Source organism: Terrapene carolina, unplaced genomic scaffold, assembly GCF_002925995.2.
Source record: "Terrapene carolina triunguis isolate 2854851 unplaced genomic scaffold, T_m_triunguis-2.0 Scaffold232, whole genome shotgun sequence".
Lineage (NCBI taxonomy): Eukaryota > Metazoa > Chordata > Testudines > Emydidae > Terrapene > Terrapene triunguis.
This window is the reverse complement of record NW_020664583.1, coordinates 10879373-10902559: the sequence shown is the minus strand read 5'-3', so window position 1 is coordinate 10902559 and position 23187 is coordinate 10879373. Positions and strand designations below refer to the sequence as shown.

Below are 23187 nucleotides of genomic sequence, written 5' to 3'. Positions count from 1 at the left end.
ACTGCAGCCCCCCACCTCAGCCCCATCTGTGCCAATACCCAGATAGGGTGACAGAAGTACATATAGCAGTCCCAACATCCCAGCCTGCAATCCTGCCAGGCTCGTGCTGAGGCAGTTACACCTCCTCCTGGCCCAGGAACCTCTCCCCACCCTCTACCCTGGGACGCTGCCCAAGGTCCCTATGTTAAGAGCTAGTGCTGTTCCTTTTAGCCATGCTGCTGCTTCCCTAGGTCCCTTCCAGGGGCTTGCCCAGGAGTCTGTAGTAAAACAGCCTCTCCCCTGGCTCACAGATTTCTCCCAGCTCCTTGCTCTGCTGCTGGAACAGGAGCCCCTAGCACTCCTCACCCTCTTCCCCCAGCCAAGGAGGGCTGGCTCTGGAGGGAGTCTCTCTTGCCTGACTCTTCAACAGCTTCGGTCACTAATTATAATTAATTTGCCAGCTCAGGAGGGGTGCTAGGCCCACCCCTTAAAGGGCCAGATAGGCTATAATACTTGGCTAAGTCATTGGGCTGTGTCAGCAGGAAGGGCCTCATAGTGCAAGTGGCTGGCTTTGCATGTGTCTAGCCCATGGCTGATAGGAGCTGGGAGTGTGTGCGCCTCCCATGCAGGTGGCTATGGAGGAAGGTGGTTCTGGCCTCCCAGGGGGGCTGAAGCTTCCCACAAGCACAGCTGGCCCTTGCTACTGGCAAGTGAGCTGCCCAAACACTTAATATGCTGCCATCCCCTTTACCAGCCTCATACCCCCTCTGCACTGGTGGAGGGAAGTGGGTGTTGGCAGGTGAGGGGAAGAGTTCATAATTAGCCCCTGCCCTGCTGCAGGATACTACTACCTCACCTTTTACACAGCTCAGTAGCATCATCTTCATTTCCCAGCTGGGGAAACTGAGGCCCAAGACCACCCAGCAGGCCAGGGCCAGGACTAGAACCCAGGTCTCCCAAGAACCAGTCCAGAGATCTATTCAGTGGGCCACCTTTGCTTTTCTACTTTAGCAACTGCGTTGTTTACTCACCCCAAGGAAAAAGCTTGGTGCTGCCTTGGTTTTTAAAGTGAAGGCCCAGGGACTCCTGCCTGGCTCCCCTAAGCTGCCCCCTTCTAGCACCTCAGTGCACAGAGGAGTGACCTGACCTGATGCTGCAACACTTTGCATTGTTGTTTGTAGTATGGTGACACAGAGAGGTGGCAGCTGGGCTGGGAGCCCTGTTGGGCAGCCCATACACTGAAGAGTCCACAGGGCAAAGGGTGTCAGATCCCCCCATGACAGAAGAACTGAGGCACAAAGTGATAACATGACTTGCCCACGGTGTGTGTCACAATCTGGGGCACAGCAGGGCACTGACCCCACATTGCCTGACTCACACAACCCTACCACTCCATAATCAGTCCCTGGAGCCCTGCAGTTCTGCCAAGACGACACAGACACCAGCTCTTGCTTTCTATTCCAGTGAGAGGCCCACATGGCACCAACAGGCGTCAGTTAAAAAAAAATGCACTTTATTTACATAAATTACAAAAACCACAAACTTGGTCACAAAAAGATCTACGCTTAAAAACTCGCTTGGCTTGTAATACATGGGTCACAATGATAATAATCCTAGTCAAGGGCCAAAGAACACGCACGTTTTTGTTAGCAGCCAGCTAATTATTATAATTTTCTCTCCAGCCAAAAGGCTCCTCCCAATAAATAGTTTATAAAAATTAAAAAAACACCACTAGATACAGAGTTATATTGCCCAGCCCAGCCTAGCCTGTCATTTGGTTTTCAGGATCTCCCTTGCATTGAGTGCCAGCGGCCACAGGTACAGCTGTCCCCGGGGTGAGCGGAGATTAGTGACTAGAAGCAGCGGAGCAGGATGCTGATTTTAGGGCTGATTGCTAGTGCCTGTCCAGCAGTCAGGAAGAGCGGTGGTGCTAACAGGCGTCCTGCTGGAGCAGTGGATAGTATGGTGGGAAGGGGGCATTGGCAGAAGGACAGGACATTGGCACCAGTGTCACGGCAGAGGGCTGGGCACAGCTACGAACACTAGAATTCTAGCGCTTAGCACTGACATCATGGGGCTACTGTGAAAAAAGATGCGACCCACAGAAAACTCTTGAGAGATCAGCAGCACGTTTGCTTAAATAATAACTAATAACTCACCTGGTTTAAATACTTCTATAGTTCTACAGTAAACATGGATTTTTCCATCAGTCAGTTGAAAAACACTGGTGCGACCTCTTTAGCACTACCCAGCCCACCAGGGCCTTGATACTGATAATTCCTAACAGGAAGTGCTGGCTAATGATGTCAGTTGAGACACAGGAAGAGCAGCTCAGCATCTGAATGCACTTGAAAGGCAGGAGATGCATTGCTGTGAGGATCCAAATTGTTGTGCCAATAACTTCACCCTGTCCCTCTCCTCTGAGTGCTGCCTTGCATTTCCTATTTCAGCCATCCAAGCCAATGGGCAAGAGGGCAGGTACTCACCTCATCACGCCAGGGACCCCATCAACTTGAAATCTAATTGATTAACAAAACAAATAGTTACAAGTAATTTACCCATGTCCCTCCACAAACGTTGGGGACTTTTGAAATCCCATTGTCCTCTTTCTAAATGTCTCTCCCTGGAGCTGTGAGAAAGACCCACACAAACAACAGGAAAATGACTATAGGTATGGGGTGGGAAGGGAGGGGAACTCTACACAAAGTGCTGTCAAATGTAAAAAGGAAACATACTGAAAAAACAGACACCAATTTTTGATTCTTTACCCCGATCCTAGGAGTCACTTGTAACCGTAATGGGTAACATAATTCAGTGTGAAATGTACATTAGTGTATTCCTTTAAAGCAGGGGTGGCCAACCTGAGCCTGAGAAGGAGCCAGAATGTACATTGCCAAAGAGTCATAGTAATACGTTAGCAGCTCCCCACCTCCCCACTCCCTGCACCTCCCACCCACTGGCAGCCCTGCCAATCAGTGCCTTCCCCTCCCCCCCCGCAGCACCTCCCGATCAGCTGTTTTGTGGGGCGGGGGGGGGTTTGGGGGGGGGGGGGGGGGGGGGGAAGAGGAGTGAGGGCATGGCAGGCTCAGAGGAGGGGCTGGGAAGGGGTGGAGTGGGGGCAGGGCCTGGGGCAGAGCCAGGGGTTGAGCAGTGAGCACCCCCTGGCACATTGGAAAGTTGGTGCCTGTAGCTCCAGCCCCGGAGTTGGTGCTATACAAGGAGCTGCATATTCATTTCTGAAGAGCCCCATGTGGCTCCGGAGCCACAGGTTGGCCACCCCTGCTTTAAAGGTTAAAATTGGGGGATTTTTTGTAGAGTCCTGCATATCCATGGATACCCGCAGACCATTTTTGCAGATCGTGGCTCAGATGTGGATACAAATTTTGTATCCGCACTGGACTCTAATTTTTTGGTTTTGATTCTTTATGACACATAAAGAAGACCTGGAAGGATTTGTCGCGGCTTGTTTTTTCCACGTACAAATCTCAGGAATAGCTATATAAGAATGGCCACACTGGGTCAGACCAATGGTCCATCTAGCCCAGTGTCCTGTCTTCTGACAGGTGCGAGTGGGATATTAATGATGAGTAATCAGGATTATGATGATGTCCCTGTTTTTGCTGGAGAACTCCTTGGAGGACTGGAGAACCTGAATGGCAGCTTTCTCATTCCTCAATTGAAAGACCAGGGCATGCTGAACCTTTCACGAAGAGTGTTTTTCTCCCAAGGGTGTGTCAGGTGTTAGAATTAAGTGGGGACTTACAATAAATATAAACAAGAGTTTTAAAGAGCCTCACTGAACATGCTTTTCCCTCTTCCAGGCTCTGGGAATGTCACTAGTTGTCCTCCAGCAAAAACAAGCATATTGAGACCTGATATTTTGAATTTTGGGGGGGGAAAGCATCGGTTAAAAAAAAAAAAAAAAGTCTTTCAGGCTGATTTATGCATCACACAATTTTGGGACCAAAATGACGCTGTTTGAAAAGCTCTGAGCAGCTCTGGTCAAGAGTGGTACCTTTTGCACTCACCTGCTGGCTCTCGGTGGATGAAGGTACCAAGAAAACTGCAGCGAAGCAGGGGAGCAGCTTTGCCGCCGGAGTGTTTGGCAGCTGTAAAGCACAGAGCCAGATGGTTTATTGCTGCTTTTGCTGCTGCACCAGTGTCGGGCAACTTTGGTTGCTGGGTGATGTCACGGTCAGGCAGCTCCTGGCGGGGTCAGGAATGGGGGTGGTCTGAGGCACCCTGGCCTTCCATGGAATCAGACCAACCCCTCCCCGTCCCGCCGCTCACGAAGGGCGTGGGGGCATTCTGGGGGAACGGCCCCTTGGGCAGCCTAATGCAGTGGGAATCTCCTTTTCCTGCTGCCTGTAGAGGCAAAGAGCGGGGAGCACCTTTGGATACCAGGCTGCATGGTCAATGACTCCAGCACACCACAAATCCAAACCCCTGGGGAAGTGGGGAGCAGCAGGCCATGCCCCCCCACCCTTGCCCCCCAAGCAGCAGCTGCGCCCCCCCCTCCCCGGGTAGCGGGCCTGAAGCATGTGTTGGGGGTTTGTTCCTCCCTGCTCTCTGTGTTGTGGGACTCGTTCACCCTAGAGGCCCAGTCTTTGGGGACAGGACACACAGCTCCCCCTGAAGTCAGTCCGCAGGACTGCGGGCTGCCAGATCCTCACTCGCTCTCTGCGTCTGGCTGGCCCCACATTTTCAGGTCTCTCCCTCCGTTCTCATATGTCATCATTTCTCCACTTGTAGGAGTTGTTTCAGTCCCCTGCTACCCTCCTCTGTCAGTGTCCCACACCAGGTGCGGACAGGGCAGCCCTCCTGTGCCATGCCTCGCCCCAGCTCCCAGCGGGCCCCTCACCCTCTCCCTGCTTCCTGGCTAGCCACCGTGCCTGTCCCCGACTGCCCTTGCTAAACAAAACCCTACAGGGCCGCACATGCGGCAACCCCCGGTTGGGTCCCTCTAGCCAAGTCAGGTAATGCGTCAGCAGGAGGATCATGGGTACAACCCAGGTTCCTGGGGTCAGAAATCTCTGATGTGAAAGCACCTGTTTGTCCATTTCAAAGTGAGTCTCTCACAGCTCAGAGGGGGCAGGGGGCTCACATTCCAACCAGGGATCTTCCTGCAAAATCAGCAGCAGCCCCGAGCCCCTGGCTTGTTCAGTCTGAATTCCTTCCCAGCGCTGCGGGGCAGCGTGGTCTTGGAGAAGGGCCTGTCTGTTCTCTTCAAGCCATAGCACCTCTGACCCGTTGGTATTTGCTCTTTCGGGGGGGGGGGGGGGCCCGCTTCCTTGGGGGGGGGGGGGGGGGGGGAAGGGGAAGATTGGAGCAGCCAGTGGGGATCTGTGGACTTTCCCCTGACCCTATTCCAGTGCAGAGAGAAGTGGGGAGGTACAGATGCTCAGGTTTTGCTGTCTCTGGTAATCTGGCCAGCAAGAGGTAACACAGGGTGGATCTGCCAGGAGATCCATCTGGCTCAGAGCTGGCTCCCCAGGGAGAGGGCATGGTTCTTCCACGCCCCAGCGGGTCCATTCAGTACAATCACGACCGCCCCAGCAGGTTTGTGTCTCTCTGAGCCGGCGCTGGGGGAGCAGGGCAGCAGAAGGTGGCACCCAGTTCTCACACGATGGCTCCTCTCCTTGGGGAACACCGGCCCAGCGAGTGAGACGGCATCAGCGAGCAGGCTGGGAGCACAGCTTTGAGAAACAAAAGGCCCAATGGGAACGAAAAAGGCCTGCGCCTTCGTGCAGGGTCTGCACTGGGGACCATGCCCTTGCCCATGGGAACCACAGGGCATTTCATAAGGATGAGGTCGTGGAGTCCACCACTTCGCGGCCGTTGCACACCGTGGGGACGGACTGAGAGGCCGACCCTGGCGGGGGAAGAACACAGAGAGGCATCATGGAACAGCAGCTGGACCTGGGTCCCAGACCCACCATCACCGCCTGCCGCACCCTGGTGCCTTCCCCATGGCCTGGAGAGATCACCCTGGAGTGGGCGCTGTAGCCCCATGTGCAGCCACGGGGCTGAGGCCATGATCTGCTGCTGATCCCATGCCCCAGGGCTGTCCCTTCCTCTCTCCAGGGCATGTCCCCCTCTCACCCTGCCCACAAACTGGGGGTGCCTGCCCCTGCCTCCCAGTGACCGTCCCCTCCTGCCCTGCAAAGATTCCCTGCCCCCCCCCCCCAGGGAGGTGGCAGTGGCAATTACATGTCACGGAGGCATGCATGTCCTCAAACATGCAGGAGATGTCAGCATTAGCAGCCACACAAAGCGTATGACATTACAGAGCGGGGCAGGGGGGCTCAATGGCTTGTAACATTTTCAATTTTACTGGCCATTGACATTTGAATTGCAAAGCTCTCAAAAGGGAGTTGGTGCACAGGGTCACCTGGCCATGCTCCCATCCCCCATGGCATTCAGCCCTCCGGCAACAGGACTCCTATCCCAGGAGGACAAACGCCATGCTCTGTGCCCAGGAAGCAGCGCTGGGGGGCCGCCAGACACTCACCGTGCGAGTGGCTGGAGCCTGCTGCAGTCACGCTGAACCGGTTGGTGGCCACGCGGTGGCTGGCGACGTTTTTCTGGGGCTGGAAGAGGATGATGTGGAGTTTGGGGGTGAACAGGCAGCCGAGGACCACAGTGCCGCTAAGGCTGACGGAGATGCACATGGTGGTGGTCTGCACCTGCAGGGAGCAGAGGGGAGACATCAACCCAGAAAGACAGAGTGAAACACACACACACACACACACACACACATTCAACCCACCACTGAGTAAAGGCCACACCTGGCGTCTGACCTGCCCTAAGGCACTGTGCCTGGCTACACCTCCTGCAAACCCCTGCACAGCTAGCATAGGCTCAGAGGGGACATCCACCCACCAACTTCCTTTGAACAGTTTCTATTTTATCCCCACTCCAGCAGAAATGGGGCAGAACCAAAGCCCTGACGCTGAACTCTGCAGGAGTTTGGATCCAGCTCCAGCTTTGTGGTTAGCCCCTATTATCTCTGTACAGGGACAAACCCAAATCCTCCATCCCCTGATCTCACTGAACCTCTTGCCTGATCTGAGAGACAGATCTAAACTTCCACACACAGCCTCTTGTCTATATCCTAAACAGATGCAAACTCCAGCCCTTTACAGATACTCCCACAGTACAGCAGAGCTGGGGGGACGCAGCCATTTTGGTTTGCAAAGTTTCATACAGATGACTCCATTGGTCGCGATCTGTTGAACTGGGTAGAAGAGGGTGGTGTGCGTGTACGTGTATACACACACACACACACACACACACACACAGATGAATCTACCAAATTTTGCTTAGTGCTTAAAGCCATGCAAAGCTGTTGATCCGCCAAAGCCCTTAAGCACAAGACTAGCCCCACTGCCTTCCCCAGGATGACGATATTATTACTGTTATTAAGCGTGTGTTGAGCACCTTGATGGACCAGACAGCTCAGCACTTTGCTGGATCGAGCCCCAGCTAAGGATTTAGCTCCACATGATCTAAGAAGGGACCTCAGGTTTCCTGAATTTTCCATGGTATCCTGTCCTCTGGGCACTAGCCTCTGATAGTTGCAGCCCCTGAGCTCTGCGTGGGTGGAGGTTGAGCAGGCCACTATCTAAAGATTTTTCCCCTGTCAGAGACTGTCTCTGAGTCCAGTCAGTTTCTCATTTTGAAAATGTGCCTGGGGCTTTGTCACATACCCCAGTGCACACAGGGACGCTGCCTCCTGAGCTCCCATACTCCCCTTGCCTTTTGCAACATTCGCTTCTACCTATCACTCATTTCCGCACTAGCCCGAAGCCTGTGAGTAACTGTTCCAAACTCAACTGGGGGCTCTTGCTTACTCATCCTCTCTGGTGTTCAGCAGAACAGCTTCAAGCTCTCCAGGTGTGGCAGTCCGAAGCCGGCACCCCTTGCAGCATTTGAATCTCGGCTGCTCCTCTGAGTACAAAGAGTTCCCCTCCTGCTCCCACACGTCAGAATCTTCTGCATAGCAGGGGTTCCTCCGTTCCCCAAACTACAGGCCCAATCTCACATGCCTCATGCAACCTGCAGTGGGAGTTTTGCCTACATGATTCTCTAAGGGCATAGACAAGAATCATAGACTATCAGGGTTGGAAGGGACCTCAGGAGGTCATCTAGTCCAAGCCCCTGCTCAGAGCAGGACCAATCCCCAGACAGATTTTTGCCCCAGATCCCTAAATGCCCCCTCAAGGATTGAACTCACAACCCTGGATTTAGCAGGCCAATGCTCAAACCACTGAGCTATCCCTCCCCCCAAAACTGAGGCATAGATAGGAAAATGACTTGCCCAAGGTCACCCAGCAGGCCACGAGCTGAGCCAGGACTAGAACCTAGGTCTCCTGATTCCCAAGGCAGTGCTCTACCAACTAAGCCACAGTAATACCATACCAAGAAACCAGACAGTGCTGGCAAATCCTTCCACAGTGAAGACACCCAGCTTATAGGAGAACCCTGATTGTAGCAAGCTCTCCAGGGACATGCCAACTCTCCATAAAATGGGGTGGGGGGTGCAGCTAACTCTGGTGCTCCAGCCCTGAGCACCTCATCTCTGCAGGACTGATGCTAAACTAAGGAGGAGTCCTGCAAGGGCTCCAGTAGCAGCAGAGTCATGGCCGTACCGAGAAGTTTAGCAGCTCCCAACAGCTGAGTCCAAAGTTCTACCTCTCTCCAGAAGGCTGTCAGGCAGCACAGGCATGAGCACCATTGGCAGCCTTTGGCTAGCGGGGAGCTAAGTGAGGGTCCGAAAGCCAGGGCTGTGTGATTACTCCTTACACATTCCTAGGCAATGTTGTTAGCGCTAATCACCAAGGGCCTGATTCCAGCCCCATGATTGGCCCCAAGTATTGCTTTATCCCAGTGCAAACAGCGGAGCAGGAACCACTCAAGGTGAGCTCTCGGGGAGGGAGGGGCAGAACTGAGTCCCTCCATAACACTAGAACCCCAAAGCTACACCACAACCAGCTCCAAGTATCTGCCAGGGGGGTTGAATGGCGCAGACATGATTGGAAAACATCCCATTTCCACTCAGGTCGACATGGCCGTAGAGGTGCCAGTTGACACCAGGGATAACGTAATGTAAAAACAGAGGGTCTGCCTCTCCCCCAGAGTTACTCTGCTGAAATCGACTGGAGAGCAGGAATCATCATACTCAGAGTATATTCGGGGGATCAGAGGAGTTGGGCAGGGCCTTTCAGGTCACCCACAGATACTGGGGAGAGGGGAACGGGGAAGGCTACCGTAGATCAATTGTTATTCCAGAAGCAGGAATCTCATTCTATTCCAGGGGCCATAGTGAATAATCAGTGCAATTTAGGCCAGGATTTCTGGGGATGGCAAGTTGGATTTTAAGGGCATGATTCTGATTTCACCGATTCTGATTTCCCCTGTGATTTCCTGGTTTCACTTGTGTACACATGAAGCCAACAGTGTTACACCAATGTAAAACGATTATTGTTATTATTGGTCTGTATTGCAGTAGCGCTGAGGACCCCCAGCCATAGGACCCCATTGTGTACAAACATGCAACAAAAACATGGACCCTTCCCCAAAGTGCCACAATCCAAGACAAGTCTTTAAAGTCCTGCCCGCCTGGGGCTTTGCAAACATGGAAGGAAGGCGCTCCCTGCTCTGGAGAGGTTACACACGAAAGAAGCCAGTGCGAGGGCAAGCAGAAGCAGCCCCTAAGTCATCTCAGGAACATCTTCCTCAGCCCGTCATCTGTTCATCAGTTTTAACCCATCTCCTTTGTTCTCATTGTTATGTCATATATGCTAAGCCCATGCCAGATTAAAGACTACTTGCTGCAGAGGGAGGGTTTTTACTGCTGCCTGCACTAAATGTCACTGAAATTAGCATTATATTACATCAGAAAAACTGCAAAGTCAAGCGCTCGAAAGTTGGGACATGCCAAAATTGAGGTTGCCTGGGCAACCTTAGTTCAACCCCCGTACGCATTACGATAGGCTCTAATTACATGCTCACATACTATTTTTTCCTCATTGAGGGCACAAGACAGATGGTGCTCAATTAATGAGCAGTTAGGCAATGTTTTGTTTTATCCTCATTGCTCAATGTGTGGTCCAACTCTTAGTTACTGCACACACTATCCAAACCCTGCTCTGGAGACAGAATTGTTCATTTCCGCACGGGCTTTTCTATGGGTCTCATCACTGTAATATCTGAGTGATGCCCAAATATTACTGAATTTATCATCACAGCACCCCTGTGAGATGAGAGCATATTATTATCCCCATTTTACAGCTGAAGAACTGAGACACAGAGACAGATTGAGGTCAAAAGTACCCACTCATTTTTGGTGCCCAATTTGAGATGCCTGGGACCTGCTTTTTCAGAGAATAAGGCATTTCATTTGTTCTGAGCTGAGTTCCCCTTGGCTTCAGTTGCAGCTGTGAGTGCTCAGCAATTCTGCAGATCAGACTCTAGGGTCTCAAGTCAGACACCACGAAAATGTATTAGTGATCACATGTGATGAGTTTGGATTAAGTGATTTGCCCAGCATCACACAGGAAATCTGTGGCAGAGGCAGGGATAGAATCCGGTGCTCCATGGCACCATTCACCTGCTTTAACCACAAAGCCTTCCTTTCTCTTCCTACTGTCCCATTTCATTCATTACACTCCTTCCAATTTCTACAACAAATGAGGCAGTGCTTGACTTTGCAACCTTAATGTTCTTTTAACTTAGCTTTTTGTGTTCTTAAAAAGCCAACTGAAATTTTTTCCCCATCATATGGAATCATACTGACACCCAGGTGGATCACCAGCAGGGCTGAAGCTTTTAGATTCACTGCACAGACCTCAGACTCTTGAGCTAATGGAGTAACTGTCTCCATCACACCTCCAGGGCGCCACGTCCCAGCCTCAGTTTCCTCCTGCCTCGCCCTTGACTCTTCATCCCAATCCCAGCTTCCCCTGCTCAGCTCCATGTCCCAGTCCCCCTCACCTCTCCTTGGTGTCACATCCCAGCTTCCCCCCCTTGCCAACCCCTTCTCCCCACAGGCCCCACTTGTCACCCCTCTGCATTCAAGGTGGTCTGAGTTCTCCTCCTCACTGCTGGGCCCAGTGTGGGTTGGTGTCACTGAGACCACAGGAGAGAGGGGTTCCCTGCTCTCAGTTCTGCTCCTGACCCTCCAGCAGCCCCTGTATCAGAGGGGGAGGGTGATTGCAAAACAATTCCTGCTCTGCTCAGGCCCTGGGCTGGAGCATGCTCAGTGCAGATGGACTCTGAGCACATGGAAACTGAAATGTTCAGAGGCTCATAACTTGGCCAAATTTGAGCACATATTCACAGAGGTAGCAAAAAAAGCACAGCCCTGACAGCAGGGTGACTTCCCTGCCCCATTTCAAGTCCCTGCACCAACGCATGGAAGCGCTATACTTCTGAGCAAAATGCACGTGAGGGATTTTTTTAAACAAGAGCAAAGCCAGCCCATCTTTCCTCATCTCGTTCTTGGAAACATCTGAAGCCTTTTTGCTGCAACTTTCCAAAAAAAAAAAAAAAATCAGCCTGAGGCAGATGCCCAGCATGGGAAATTTCACCCTGGCAAGCTAAAGTTTAGCAAAGTTGCAAGCAACTGAAAGCAGGGTCTTATAACGGAAGGGGTCAGACAACCTTAGCGATAGACATTGCTGGTTATGCTGTCTATCAAAAAGCTTCCCTGCCTACCTCCCACCCCATCAAGATAAGCCAGTATCGTTACCCCCCTCCTACAGACAGGAGAAATGACTTGGATCAGAAGCCAGGTCTCCTGCCTCCCTGCCGCTTGCTCTGCACACTAGACCACCCTGCCACCCAACAGCATTATAAAGTGTTTCTCCAATGTACATCATTCAAACTGTTCTCTATGGAAGAGTGGCTAGTGGCAGACAGGACCCCGGTAGGCACTGTACAACTCTCTAATGTTCATCTCAGCTGCCACTAGGTGCTGCTGGTTGTCTACAGAAATACAAGAGCAAACATTTCCTCAGCATTTTCCAGGACCACCGGCTCCTGTAGGTCAGAGACTACAGCAATGAGCCCAGTGATCAGTAATGGAGTTAGACACATTCCCCTTCTCAGGCAGAATCCATTCTAGGAGCAGGACTAGCGCTGTGTTTCCCCACTGGCTCAGCCTTTGAATTTGCAGAGCTGCCAGAGAGGGGGAATTGGGCTAGGAGATGTGGGTCTCTCAGACATTGAGGGCCCCTCGCTCCCCAGGGTGTCACTTGGTGCCTAAGTCTGGCACAGCCTCCCCAGACATGCTTTTATGGCCTCTAGGTTTCTGGTTTGCAATTTCTGCTGGAAAAATCAGTCCCCTTGATTGATGACTCTGGTTAATGAGCATTTAGATGAACGAATAAAGGGTGAACCAATGTGTTGGTCTTGGTCTAGTCCCTGAATCCTCTTTGTGCCCCACTCAAGGCCAACCGCCATTGACATCGGGGGTGGGGGATGGCAGGGCAGTCTGGAGGGGCATTGGCAGGGCTGTGTGTGGACTCAGGTCTGGAATAGCAGGGGGAGGCAGGTCAGGCTGGAGGGGCATTGGCAGGGCTGTGTGTGGGGCCCACGGCTGAAATAGCAGGAAGGCGGCAGGTCAGGATCGAGATGTATTGGCAGGCAGGTATGGAGGCCTGGGACTGGAATAGCAAGGAACTTGCACAGAACTTGCCTGCATTATGCCTACCAGCCATGTTCTCCCATTTGCCTCCCTCAGAGACACACACCCTTCCCTCCTTTCCCTTAGTGACCTGCTATGCTGCATTTAACCACAATCCAGAGTGTCCTCAGATCTAATTTAATTATGACAACTGCCCTTCTGTTCATCTGCACAGACAGCTTTCCCACCTGCAGGCTGGTCTTCTAGTGTCCAGGACCCACCCTCAGTCCTCTACCTCCAGCTCCACTTAACAAGGAGCAGGACCCTGGAATCCAGTGGACTTAGCCATGCTGCTGGCCTCCCATTCCCTACCCTGCTCAGCAGGGATCACTTACGCGGTAGTCGGTGGAGGTCACATAGAAGATGGGCAGGAAGGCCAGCCAGATGATGCACGTGGTGTACATGGTGAATCCAATGAACTTGGCCTCATTGAAGTTTTCAGGGCATTTCCTGGTCTTGAAGGCATAGACTGTACACAAGATGATCAAGAGCACATTGTAGGTCAGTGAAATGAGCATGCTGGAGTCGTGGTTGTTGCACTTGAGGGTGACAATGTACCTTTTGTCAGGCTCCGTCTCCTTCCCCGTGCCGGGGGTCTCCACCATGAGCCAGATGATGACGATGATCATCTGGCAGGAGATGAGGGCCATGCAGATGACCACCTGTGAGGTGGGGCTTATGAAGCGTGGGCGCTGGACCCCTTCCTTCACCCCGCTGAAGATCCGAGCGATCCGGTTGGTCTTGGTCAAGAGGGCAGAGTAGCAGACTGCAAAGGAGGTTCCCAGCCCCAAGCGCCGCAGGGTGCAGACCTCAGTGGAGGGCTTTGCAATGAAGATGAAAGTCATGCTGTAGCACATCAGGACCCCAGTGAGGAGGATGTAGCAGAGTTCGCGGCCTGAGGCCTTCACAATGGGAGTGTCATTGTTCTTAATGAAAACCCCAAAGACAAAGAGGGTGGAGAGGAAACCCAAGCAAGAGATCGTAACTGGCCCAATGGCCCAGACGTCTTTCCAGCGGATGTACTCTTGTGGTAGCTCATAGCAGCCATTCAGGGTATCATTGGGCCAGTATCCTAGACCACAGTCCATGCAGGTGAATTCATCCAGCAGGTATTCGTAAGGCTGGCATGGGATGCATATCCAGCAGCACATGTCCCCCGGCTGCATGCTCTTCATTTCATTCTTCTTGCAGGGGTCGCTGCACTGGGACACGGGAACAGAGGTCTTCGCCCAGGGGATGAGGGTGGTGTTTAGGGTAAGCCCTTCTGCCCAGTAGCCCACCTTCTGGTATCTATATCTCCCATCCGCTCTGTGGTAGTTGAAGATATTGTAACGACCGATTCCATCACCATAGCGGTCAAATCGAACGATGCCTTTGGTGTCTGCTGGCCTGAATGGAGCTGGGTGAGGAGGAAAAGGATGAGAGATTCAATGTACAGGAATGTTGGGCTTTTTTCCAGTGGGTTTCATGCTCAACAGATTGGAACACGGCACATTTGGTCCACCCTCCCTCAGGGGGCATATTTAGACTAGGATTTAAAGGAGTGTTGTTAGCTCATGTTATCCAGACTCACTGCTCCCAATACTCCAACTAGCTAGAGCAAAGCTAGCTCAGGGCTGTCTGCACCAGCTGCCATCACACCCTGTGATTGCCACGCAGATCTACCCTAATTAACATCTTCCAAACCCTGAGGCAAGAAAAAGGGAGTAGCACTTTAGCATGTGCTACATGGGTGAGTTAATGAGGGAAACTTTAGGGTGCATCTTCACTGGGATAAACAGTGTGTCCTTAGTACCTCATGTTGTCATTAATAGGAGGCAAGATCCGAGTGAAGATAACTCATGTTAAAACTACGCACTGACTTAGTAGGTCCCAATAGGGACTGTGGCTACATCTGCACTGGGCGCTGGCAGTGTGATTCGCAGCTTGCGTGGATATACTCATGGCAGCTCTTACTGAGCTAGTGTGCTAAAAATACAAGCATAGCCATGGTGGCATGGGCAGCAGCAAGCAGTGGCACTGGGCTAGCTACCCCGAGTACATACCAATGGGGGCCAGGCGGCAGCTTAGCCCATGCTACCGCTCACCACTGCATATGCTACCATGGCTTCACTTGTATTTTTAGTGCACTACCTTGATCAGCGCTAGCATAAGTGGGGGGGACTCACACCGCTAGCTCCAAGTGCAGATGTTGCCTATGAGGGAGCCCAACCTCACTTTTGGGTGTGCTAAAGAACAACTTGCTTTGCCTTGACCAACATTTTAGAAGGCATTAATGATGTAAGCAGAGTCTGGATGAGTTCTCCCCTGACATCTAGTGGTTAGCTGTGGAAAAAGATTTCAGAAGCTGATCTTGTTTGCATGGACACATCCACCCTGCCTAGGTGCTCAGCATGATGGGACTGCTTGCCCAAATGATCACTTGTGGCTGGTGTTGGATCCCCAGTCTCCTTGTTATTGGGGCAGGAGTAATGAAGGGTTGTTATACTTGTTGTGTGAACGGAGGGCAGCAGAACTGTACCTGGCATATCCCAATGGAAGGACTCACCCTCAACTAAACAGCACTTGCTAGGAAGGGGACATGGGTTCCAAAGCCCAGTGAGTTGAGAGAGTGTGGATATGGGCATGTATAGTTGGTGGTGTGGGTGCTGTTTAAGGGTTCTAAACACCATTTGACAATTTCTCTTTCTATGGTATAATAAAAGAGCTAATTTAGATTCAATTGAGAGTCTCACATGTTACAGAACTGAAAATCACTGATACTTAGGGTATTAGACTAATAGAGACAGTGTTGTAAGAGACTGCCAAGTGTGCACCAGCAGTGAGGCTCCCCCACTAACAGCTGAAATCACTGAGAGCTGGGCTAAGTGTGTGTGTGTGGAGGGGGGAGGCTGAAGACATCTTGGTGAGTGGGCAGCTGGCAGAGAGGTGTGGCAAGCGGCTAGTAGGGTGGCAGGCCGGGTGGCTGGTGGAGAGGCGGGGCAAGCAGCCAGCAGAGAAAGCTAGTACAGAGGGCCAGAGCAGAGCCCCGCAGAGCTTACCCCTCCTTGCCTTCCACACAGGGTGGGAGGTGGACTCTGCGGATGAACCTCTGAACTCTGGGGCTGCACTGGCCAAGGACAGCAACTGTGAGTGGGGTACAGAGAAGGGACAGGCACGTTAAAGGGACGCTTGGGTTGCTTGACTTAAGACCCTGATGGGAAAAGGACACTGCCCAACTGACTTGGGGGTGGGTCTTTTGCTCTAGGTTTGTGTTTATGAGCCCTAGTTGCGGTGTTTTCCCAAATTAATGCTGAGTTAATTCCCTCCTTTTATTAAAAGTTTTTGCTACACTCAGACTCTGTGCTTATGAGAGGGTAAGTATTGCCTCTTAGAGGCACCCAGGGAGTGGTGTGTAATTGTCCCAGGTCACTGTGTGGTGGCTCGAGCAGGTTTGTGTTGTATTGTTGAAAAGGAACCTCTAGATACTGAACCCGGCCCTTGTTGCTGCTGGCTCCATCTGGCAGAAGGGTTACAATTAGATCACACAATATTCTCAACCAGCTAAATCTCTGCCTTTGCCCACACTAAATGCTAAGTGATGTTTAACATGTTAATTAACGTACGTGAGTTAACTATCTCATTTCCCCACCATATTGCAAAGCCACAATGGTACTTCTGATTTGAGCTGAACAAATAATTCACAACAAGTAATCTCTTCAAAAAAAATGACTTCTTTTTCTGTCCACAAACAAATCCCAACATTATCAAAGCTATATATTTTCAGAACCATTCACAATTTTCCTTCAGCCTGCAGGTTGCACAATTTACAAATGCGACAATGTAATCTGTAATGTGCAATTTGTAAAGTTATGCCGCTAATTTATGAGTCTATAACTAAAGCTACATTTGGAAGTTACATTGCAAACATTTGAATATTCACAATTCATGCTCTGTTGGTCAGTTACATAAACTGTCCAATCAGGGAACATATACTATGCCACATGACTTATTAACCAAAGACGGTGTGAATTGCACATTGTTAATTTTACAACTGAATATACCACCTGGAATATGGACTGCTCCAGCCTTCATGCTAAAATTTACTTGCTGTAGTTGTACTAGTAAAGGAGCACTCAGATGTTACCAGAATGGGGACACAAAAGGGTCACAAACACACATGAATCCAAATTCACTTTCAGATTTGAGCAAATATTCAACGACTTTCCCGCCACCCCACATGCCTTGGTTTTATATTCACCCCTTTATAGCATTATAGTACCTAACAATAACATGCATATTCCTTTTCACTTAAGTACATCCTTTCAACTTGACAATCAGTTCACTCCCCCACCTCTGCTATTATCTCAGGTTGGTATTAAACACGTCACATGAAAATACTACATTTATCTCCATGAGAATCCTCCCCAAGGAGACCGATAATACAGTACATTTTTCTAAGCAGCACTAACTTCCCCGACATAAGCCTGACAGCCCAAGGCTGCTTATATATGAAATCAAATATAGGTAAGTCCGCAATCTCTCTCCCGCTATGTGGTCTCTTGATTGCCAAGCTGGGAGATGAAGTATATACAGGTTCTCTGGCAAGCCTGCTCCCTTTACTCTTCATAAGATTATGAGAGGGGAACTGTGCCCTAGTTATGCTGGACAGCAGCTCCACTAACACCAGACTGGGCCTTGGGAAACAGAGACCAGCCATGCCCCTGATCTGCCTCCAGCCTGCCCCCTATGCTGGGGCTGGGAGCAGGGCTGACGTATCCAGCTCTGCTCTAACCGGAGAGGGGTGGACTCAGGGAGCTATTGCTGCCCACACCAGTATACCTGAGAACTGGCCCCTGGACACGCATGGAAGATTACATGGAGCAACATGTATTGAGAATAAACTCAGGACAACTAGTGGCTGGCATGCCAACCTCCAGCCATGCCTAGCACCCTCAGGACTACGCAGAGATGCATGGTGTGACATTGCACTCCATATGTTTTATAGAAATATGCTTATGAGTGTTGTGACAAGATGGCCGATGTTTGTATGGTGGGTCCCGTGCTTTTCTTGGGGGCGGGAGGGGGCTAAGACGCCACCCCTTGCCCCTGCTCTTGGGCCCCGAGGGCCCCGCTAGTGGCCTGTGAAGGTGGTAGAGGAGAGAAGTGGGGAAGGGGTCTGAGTTTGCTCCTCACTCGGAGTCCCAGCCCCTGTGGGTTTCTTACCCTCTTCCCCCTTAGGTGGGATTACCCTCAGTCCTTAGATGCTGGGGGAGAGAGTCTCCATGCCCTGCCAGGGCAGGGTCTCCCTTACTTTGGTTCTCTGGTCTTTCAAATCTCACAAACATCTCCATGCTCCAGTCCTCTCTCCTTCCTCCTCCTCCTCTCACTGCCTGAAGCAGGGGGTTTTATTAGGTTCCTGACAGGGCCTTAATTAACTACAGGTGCTCCAATTAACCTGTAGCAACCATCCCTAGTCTACAGGGAACCATGCCTTAATTAGCCTAGGGCTTATATATTTCTCCTCGACCACTCTTCTACTGCTCCCTGGCCCTCCTGTATCACGGTGTGAATATGATGTAACTGGAATATGCTTTGTGCAAAAGGTGTCTTGTATCATAACAAAGGTTATAACCTACTGAATATATTCCTCCTATTTGTATGCATGTATCATTCTTGTATCTGAAGCTAGAAATATGAAGTATAACTCTGAGGTCCTATTGTAATTATGCAAAGTGTGAGCCATTAATGGTGGTTTAGAATCTTGATGGCTCCCTCTGACCCAGACAATTGGTTGTAAATGGTTTATTTACCTGCAAACCTTCCTGTGTACCTGTGGGCCAACCCAGGAAGCATGGAGACTAGGGGTCTTACAGTGACATGTGACCATGTCACATAATATTGGAATCCATTTTAATCCTTGTACTTTTCCATTGATGAGGCGAGGGTGCAGACAAGCACAGACAAAAGATTCCCGCCTTGTGTCAAAGGTATAAAAGGGGGTGAAGCAGGACAAAAGGGACTGCCAGTCATGAGAAAACCCCTGCTTACCACCTGGGATGTCTGCTGGAACTAACAAGGACTGTACCAGGGAAAAGGATTGGGCCCAGACTAGGAAGGAGTCTAGTCTGTGAAAGAAGCTTATTGGAACATCTCTGAGGGCAAGGTATTACTTGTAATCAGTTTCTTAATGTATTGGGCTTAGACTTGCATGTTTTTGCTTTATTTTGCTTGGTGACTTACTTTGTTCTGTCTGTTATTACTTGAAACCACTTAAATCCTACTTTTTATACTTAATAAAATCACTTTTGTTTATTAATAAACACAGAGTCAGCAAACAGCTGTGCATATCTCTCTATCAGTGATATAGAGGGCAAACAATTTATAAATTTACCCTGTATAAGCTTTATACAGAGTAAAATGGATTTACTTGGGGTTTGGATCCCATTGGGAACTGGGTGTCTGGGTGCTGGAGACAGGTAACCTGCTAAGCTGTTTTCAGTTAAGTCTTCAGCTTTGGGGGCATGGACCAGACCCTGAGTCCGTGTTACAGCAGGCTAGCGGGTCTGGCTCAACAAGGCAGGGTTCTGGAGTCCCAAGCTGGCAGGGCAAACGATCTCAGAAGTAATTTCAGCACATCAGGTGACAGTCCCAAGGGGTCTCTGTGACTGAACCCGTCACACATGGGTTCCTCCTTATCTCACCGGGATGTAGTGAGGATAGCTACGGTAAGGGCTGTATGCTGCCAGATATGACAGTGATGGAGGCTGGATAATTGATAGATTGATAATCATCCTCCCAGGTGTCTAATGAGCTTGGCCTGGAGGAGAACACTTTGGATGGCTCCTCCATCCAGCAAGCGCAGGTCTTCACGGTGTGCCAGTATAATGCCCATCTCAGGAGCAGGTCAGTCCTGTAGAGAGCACCACTTTCTCCTACCTGCCTGTGACTGAATAAAACCCAGAACGCAAAGGAGAAGGACGCAGCCTGGAATATACTGAGTCTTCATTGTTTCTGTGGCATCTTAAACCAGTGTTCCAGAGTCTCCTACAAATGATACACCAGGGGTAAGAATCCGCCATACGCGGGGTCAGTGCAATGTAGTCTCATCAGAATAAAGCCTCTGACCAGTTTTAAATTGCTTTGACTTATATCTGACTGCTCTGCCCCGACAAGAATGCTGAATCTAAGGAAGAAGAGATGTGACTGGCCAATTCTCCAGGCTCACCTGGCCTAGCAGAACTGACATTGGAACTGATCGTTTAGACAGATGTCCCAGAGAAACAGCAGAGCTGGTAGGAAAATATGTGATCAACTATTACAAATATTTTGGTCCTGAATATTAAAAACTCAAACAGGTTATGAAAGGAATAATGGAAGTTGCATAAGCCAGGGTGCCTGGGAAGCTGATGGTCAGCTGAAGGAAATGGTCTCACAACCCTCCCAGTTAGTCAGTCATTCTCCAGAAAATTAGAAGAAGCTGAACCCAACACAACGTTCAACCACAACGTTCAACCAAGCTGAAACCTGAGACCCTAACTATGCCCTTGTGCAACAATGTTTGTGTCCCGATGCAACGTTATCATGACACCTGATGCAGCGGTTTCATGTCACCAGCCTGGCAGAGTCCATCATCAAGAAGCAGGAGAAGTGTGTGAACTCCTGGGCCAAAGGGCTCTGGGCAAGGACATCATCATGTGAGGAATCACAGACCTAGTGCGCTCAGCAAGTTTGACTTGTCTGGCTCAGATGTGACCAGTTGAAATCCCCAGGCTTTGAGTACTCCTAGTTAAACCCTCTGATTTCCCTTGCCCATTCCATCCCAACCCCTTCAGTTCAGCCACCAATCCCTATTGATGCCGTGGGCTTACCGTCAAACTTGACATTGAGCATGAAGTCCTTGTAGAACCTCTTGCCATTAACCGGCTTCATGGAGTCACACAGCTTGGTGGCATTGGGGCACAACGCCTGGTGCATGTTATGGAGGGAGTGGGCCATGGCGTAAACAGCATTGACCACAAACATGATCTTGGACTCCTGCTCGAACTTGCCTGTCTTCAGCGAGTGCCGGCTGCAGTCCTGGGTATGGAAGCTGCACTGGAACTTGTGCTCCCAGAACTCCCGGAACCAGGGGTTCCGGCTGTTGTTGTAGGGGTTGAGGTTCCGGAAATAGATGGCAAACTCCTGGATGGGGTAGGCTGCCAGTTCAATGGTGATGGCCCCCTCCGCCACCAACTCGCTTCCCGCCACCACGCTCTCCAGGGCACCCCAGCCATCACTGGCCACCCATGTGAAGGAGACATTGATTCTCTGCGCGGCCGCCAGCAGCTCCCGGGCATCTTCGCTGCGGGTGAACAGCACCACCACCCTAGCGCTGGGCTTCTGCAGGAGGGCTTTGATCACTCCTTCGAAGGTCTTCTTGTTCATGGAGCGCCCCACCTTCTCGGAGGTGGCGATGCAGATGTTGCGGGCCCGGGCTTCCATCTCAAAGGCCTCAATACCCGTCTCACCGTAGTCACCCTCCGAGGCCACTGTGGAGACATAGGTCCAGTTAAAGAAGCGCAGGATCTCGGCCATGGCCTTGGCCTGGTAGAAGTCTGGTGGGACGGTGCGGGCAAAGTAGTCGTAGCGAGACTTGTCACTGAGCTTAGCGCTGGTGGAGGCATAGCTGATCTGCGGGATCTGGAAGAGTCGCAGCAGGTTGGCCACCTAGATTGAAGGGGGAAAGAAGGAATGGGTGAGGTTACAAGGTGTACATGGGAGCAAGAGAGAGGGAGAGCATCCTGTCTCCATTTACTGAAGAGAGTGTGGGATGCCACAGCAGTTTTCCTGGGAAATAACTACAGCTGGTCCTTTAAGGGTTAGAGGGGAGAAAACCTCTCCTTGAAGGCTCCTAATTGGACCATTCCATATTCTAACCCTTAGAGAGTCAGATGTAGTCAACAACATTCATAATCTATAAGATTATGGGGAGTTTTTATGGAATCCCAATCCTTGGATGTTTTTAAGACCAGGCTAGACAAACACCAGTCAGGGATGGTCTAGGTATATTTAATCCTGCCTCAGATCAGGGGGATGCATTAGATGACCTCTTGAGGTCCCTTCCAGCCCTACATTTCTATGATTATAAGCACTCAGCTAACACAGTGATGAACATGGTAGAAATGCCTATATCTGAGGCCCAGATTCCACAGTCATTGGTGCATTAGAAATGGGATGGATAGGATATGTCTTCTTTGGGTACACTTTATTCTAAGGGCACATTTATACATGGTTTGTAAACAAAGGATTGATAGATGTCAGAATTATGTTGCAGATCTGAGTATTATGTGCTATATAGGTGGTTATAACACATAATTAGAAGGTGTTTCCTACACAGAAGGTTTTAAGCCATGGTCATTAGCAACCTATTGACCTGTTGGACTCTAACAATTGGTCAACCTTTTAGTCCAAGGTCTATGAATGCTTTGTTAACCCTCCGCAAGGTATTGACCCTGATTGTGAAGTGTGACCCATTCTTTAGGTCTCCTGGGACCTGTCTCACTAAGAGAGGTAGAGGCAATGGACACAAAGCTTTCCAGAATCTGCTCATCTCAGGCACATATCCAGAGATGTAGTGATTTCCAAGCAGAGCCACTCACCCTCCTAGGCATTAAACACTGGGCTTTCCTTTAAAGTGCCAGTAAGGTCAGAAATATGACTGTAAAAGGGGCCCTTTTTATTCAATGGCTCTGAGCCCAGAGTGCCTCCTAGTCATTATAGGCTGATTCTAACACAAACACGCTTCTCTGCCTCTTAGCCCTGGAGACCTCTCATGGCAACGGTGGCCAATTCATGTCTCTTGAGCTGTATTCTGGGAGCTCTACATCTCCATTGACCTGAAGCGCCACTCACAGAGTCGGAGCCTGCCAAGCCCACTGACCAGAAAGGAAAGAAAGGCATTAGACCAGTGGTCCCTGCTCTGCCTCCAGCCCAGCTCCAGTCCCAGCTCCACTCTGCCCCTATCCCATCTCCGCCACCAGCCCACCTCTGCCCTCATTCCCTCTCTACTCCCAGCCCAGCTCCACTCTGCCTCCTGCACCGCTCCCAGCCCAACTCAACTCTTCCCTCTGGTCCACTCCCAGCCCAGCTCTGCCTCTAGCCCCAGCTCCTCCCCTATACCCAGTTCGGCCTCCAGCTCTGCCTTCAACCCAAACTCCTCTGCTGAGCAACTGTGCAGTAATGGAGCGGGGGTGCAGACAGCTTCCATTACTGGTAAGAGGTGGCGTGACAGGAAAAGTTTGGGCACCACTGCACTAGACCCTCGACATTCTCACATTGCATCAGTATATGTGTTGACATCACATCATGATGCAATGTCACCACCTCTCGATGCATGTTCACGACATAAGCATTGTGACTCATCTATCTGATGACACTCCGCTACCCCCAATGGATGACTCTCCAGTAGTCAAAGACTGAGAGCCACCGTGGTTCAGTGGTGGAGAGTGAGCTGGATTCTATTTGGCCTCATATAGCATCACCTGCACTATCACTACATT

General features: G+C 50.7%; 1 protein-coding gene across 1 annotated transcript in view; it reads right to left on the bottom strand.

Moving 5' to 3' along the window:
- Positions 1-5777: 5777 nt before the first annotated feature.
- GRM2 (glutamate metabotropic receptor 2) overlaps positions 5778-23187 on the bottom strand; it is a 36248-nt gene continuing 18838 nt past the window's right edge. The window contains exons 3-6 of the mRNA XM_029912576.1: positions 20518-21355; positions 13003-14066; positions 6491-6665; positions 5778-5851 (exon numbers count right to left, since the gene is read on the bottom strand). Of these exons, the coding sequence (XP_029768436.1) occupies positions 5778-5851; positions 6491-6665; positions 13003-14066; positions 20518-21355 (2151 nt within the window). The remainder of the gene's footprint in view (positions 5852-6490; positions 6666-13002; positions 14067-20517; positions 21356-23187) is intronic.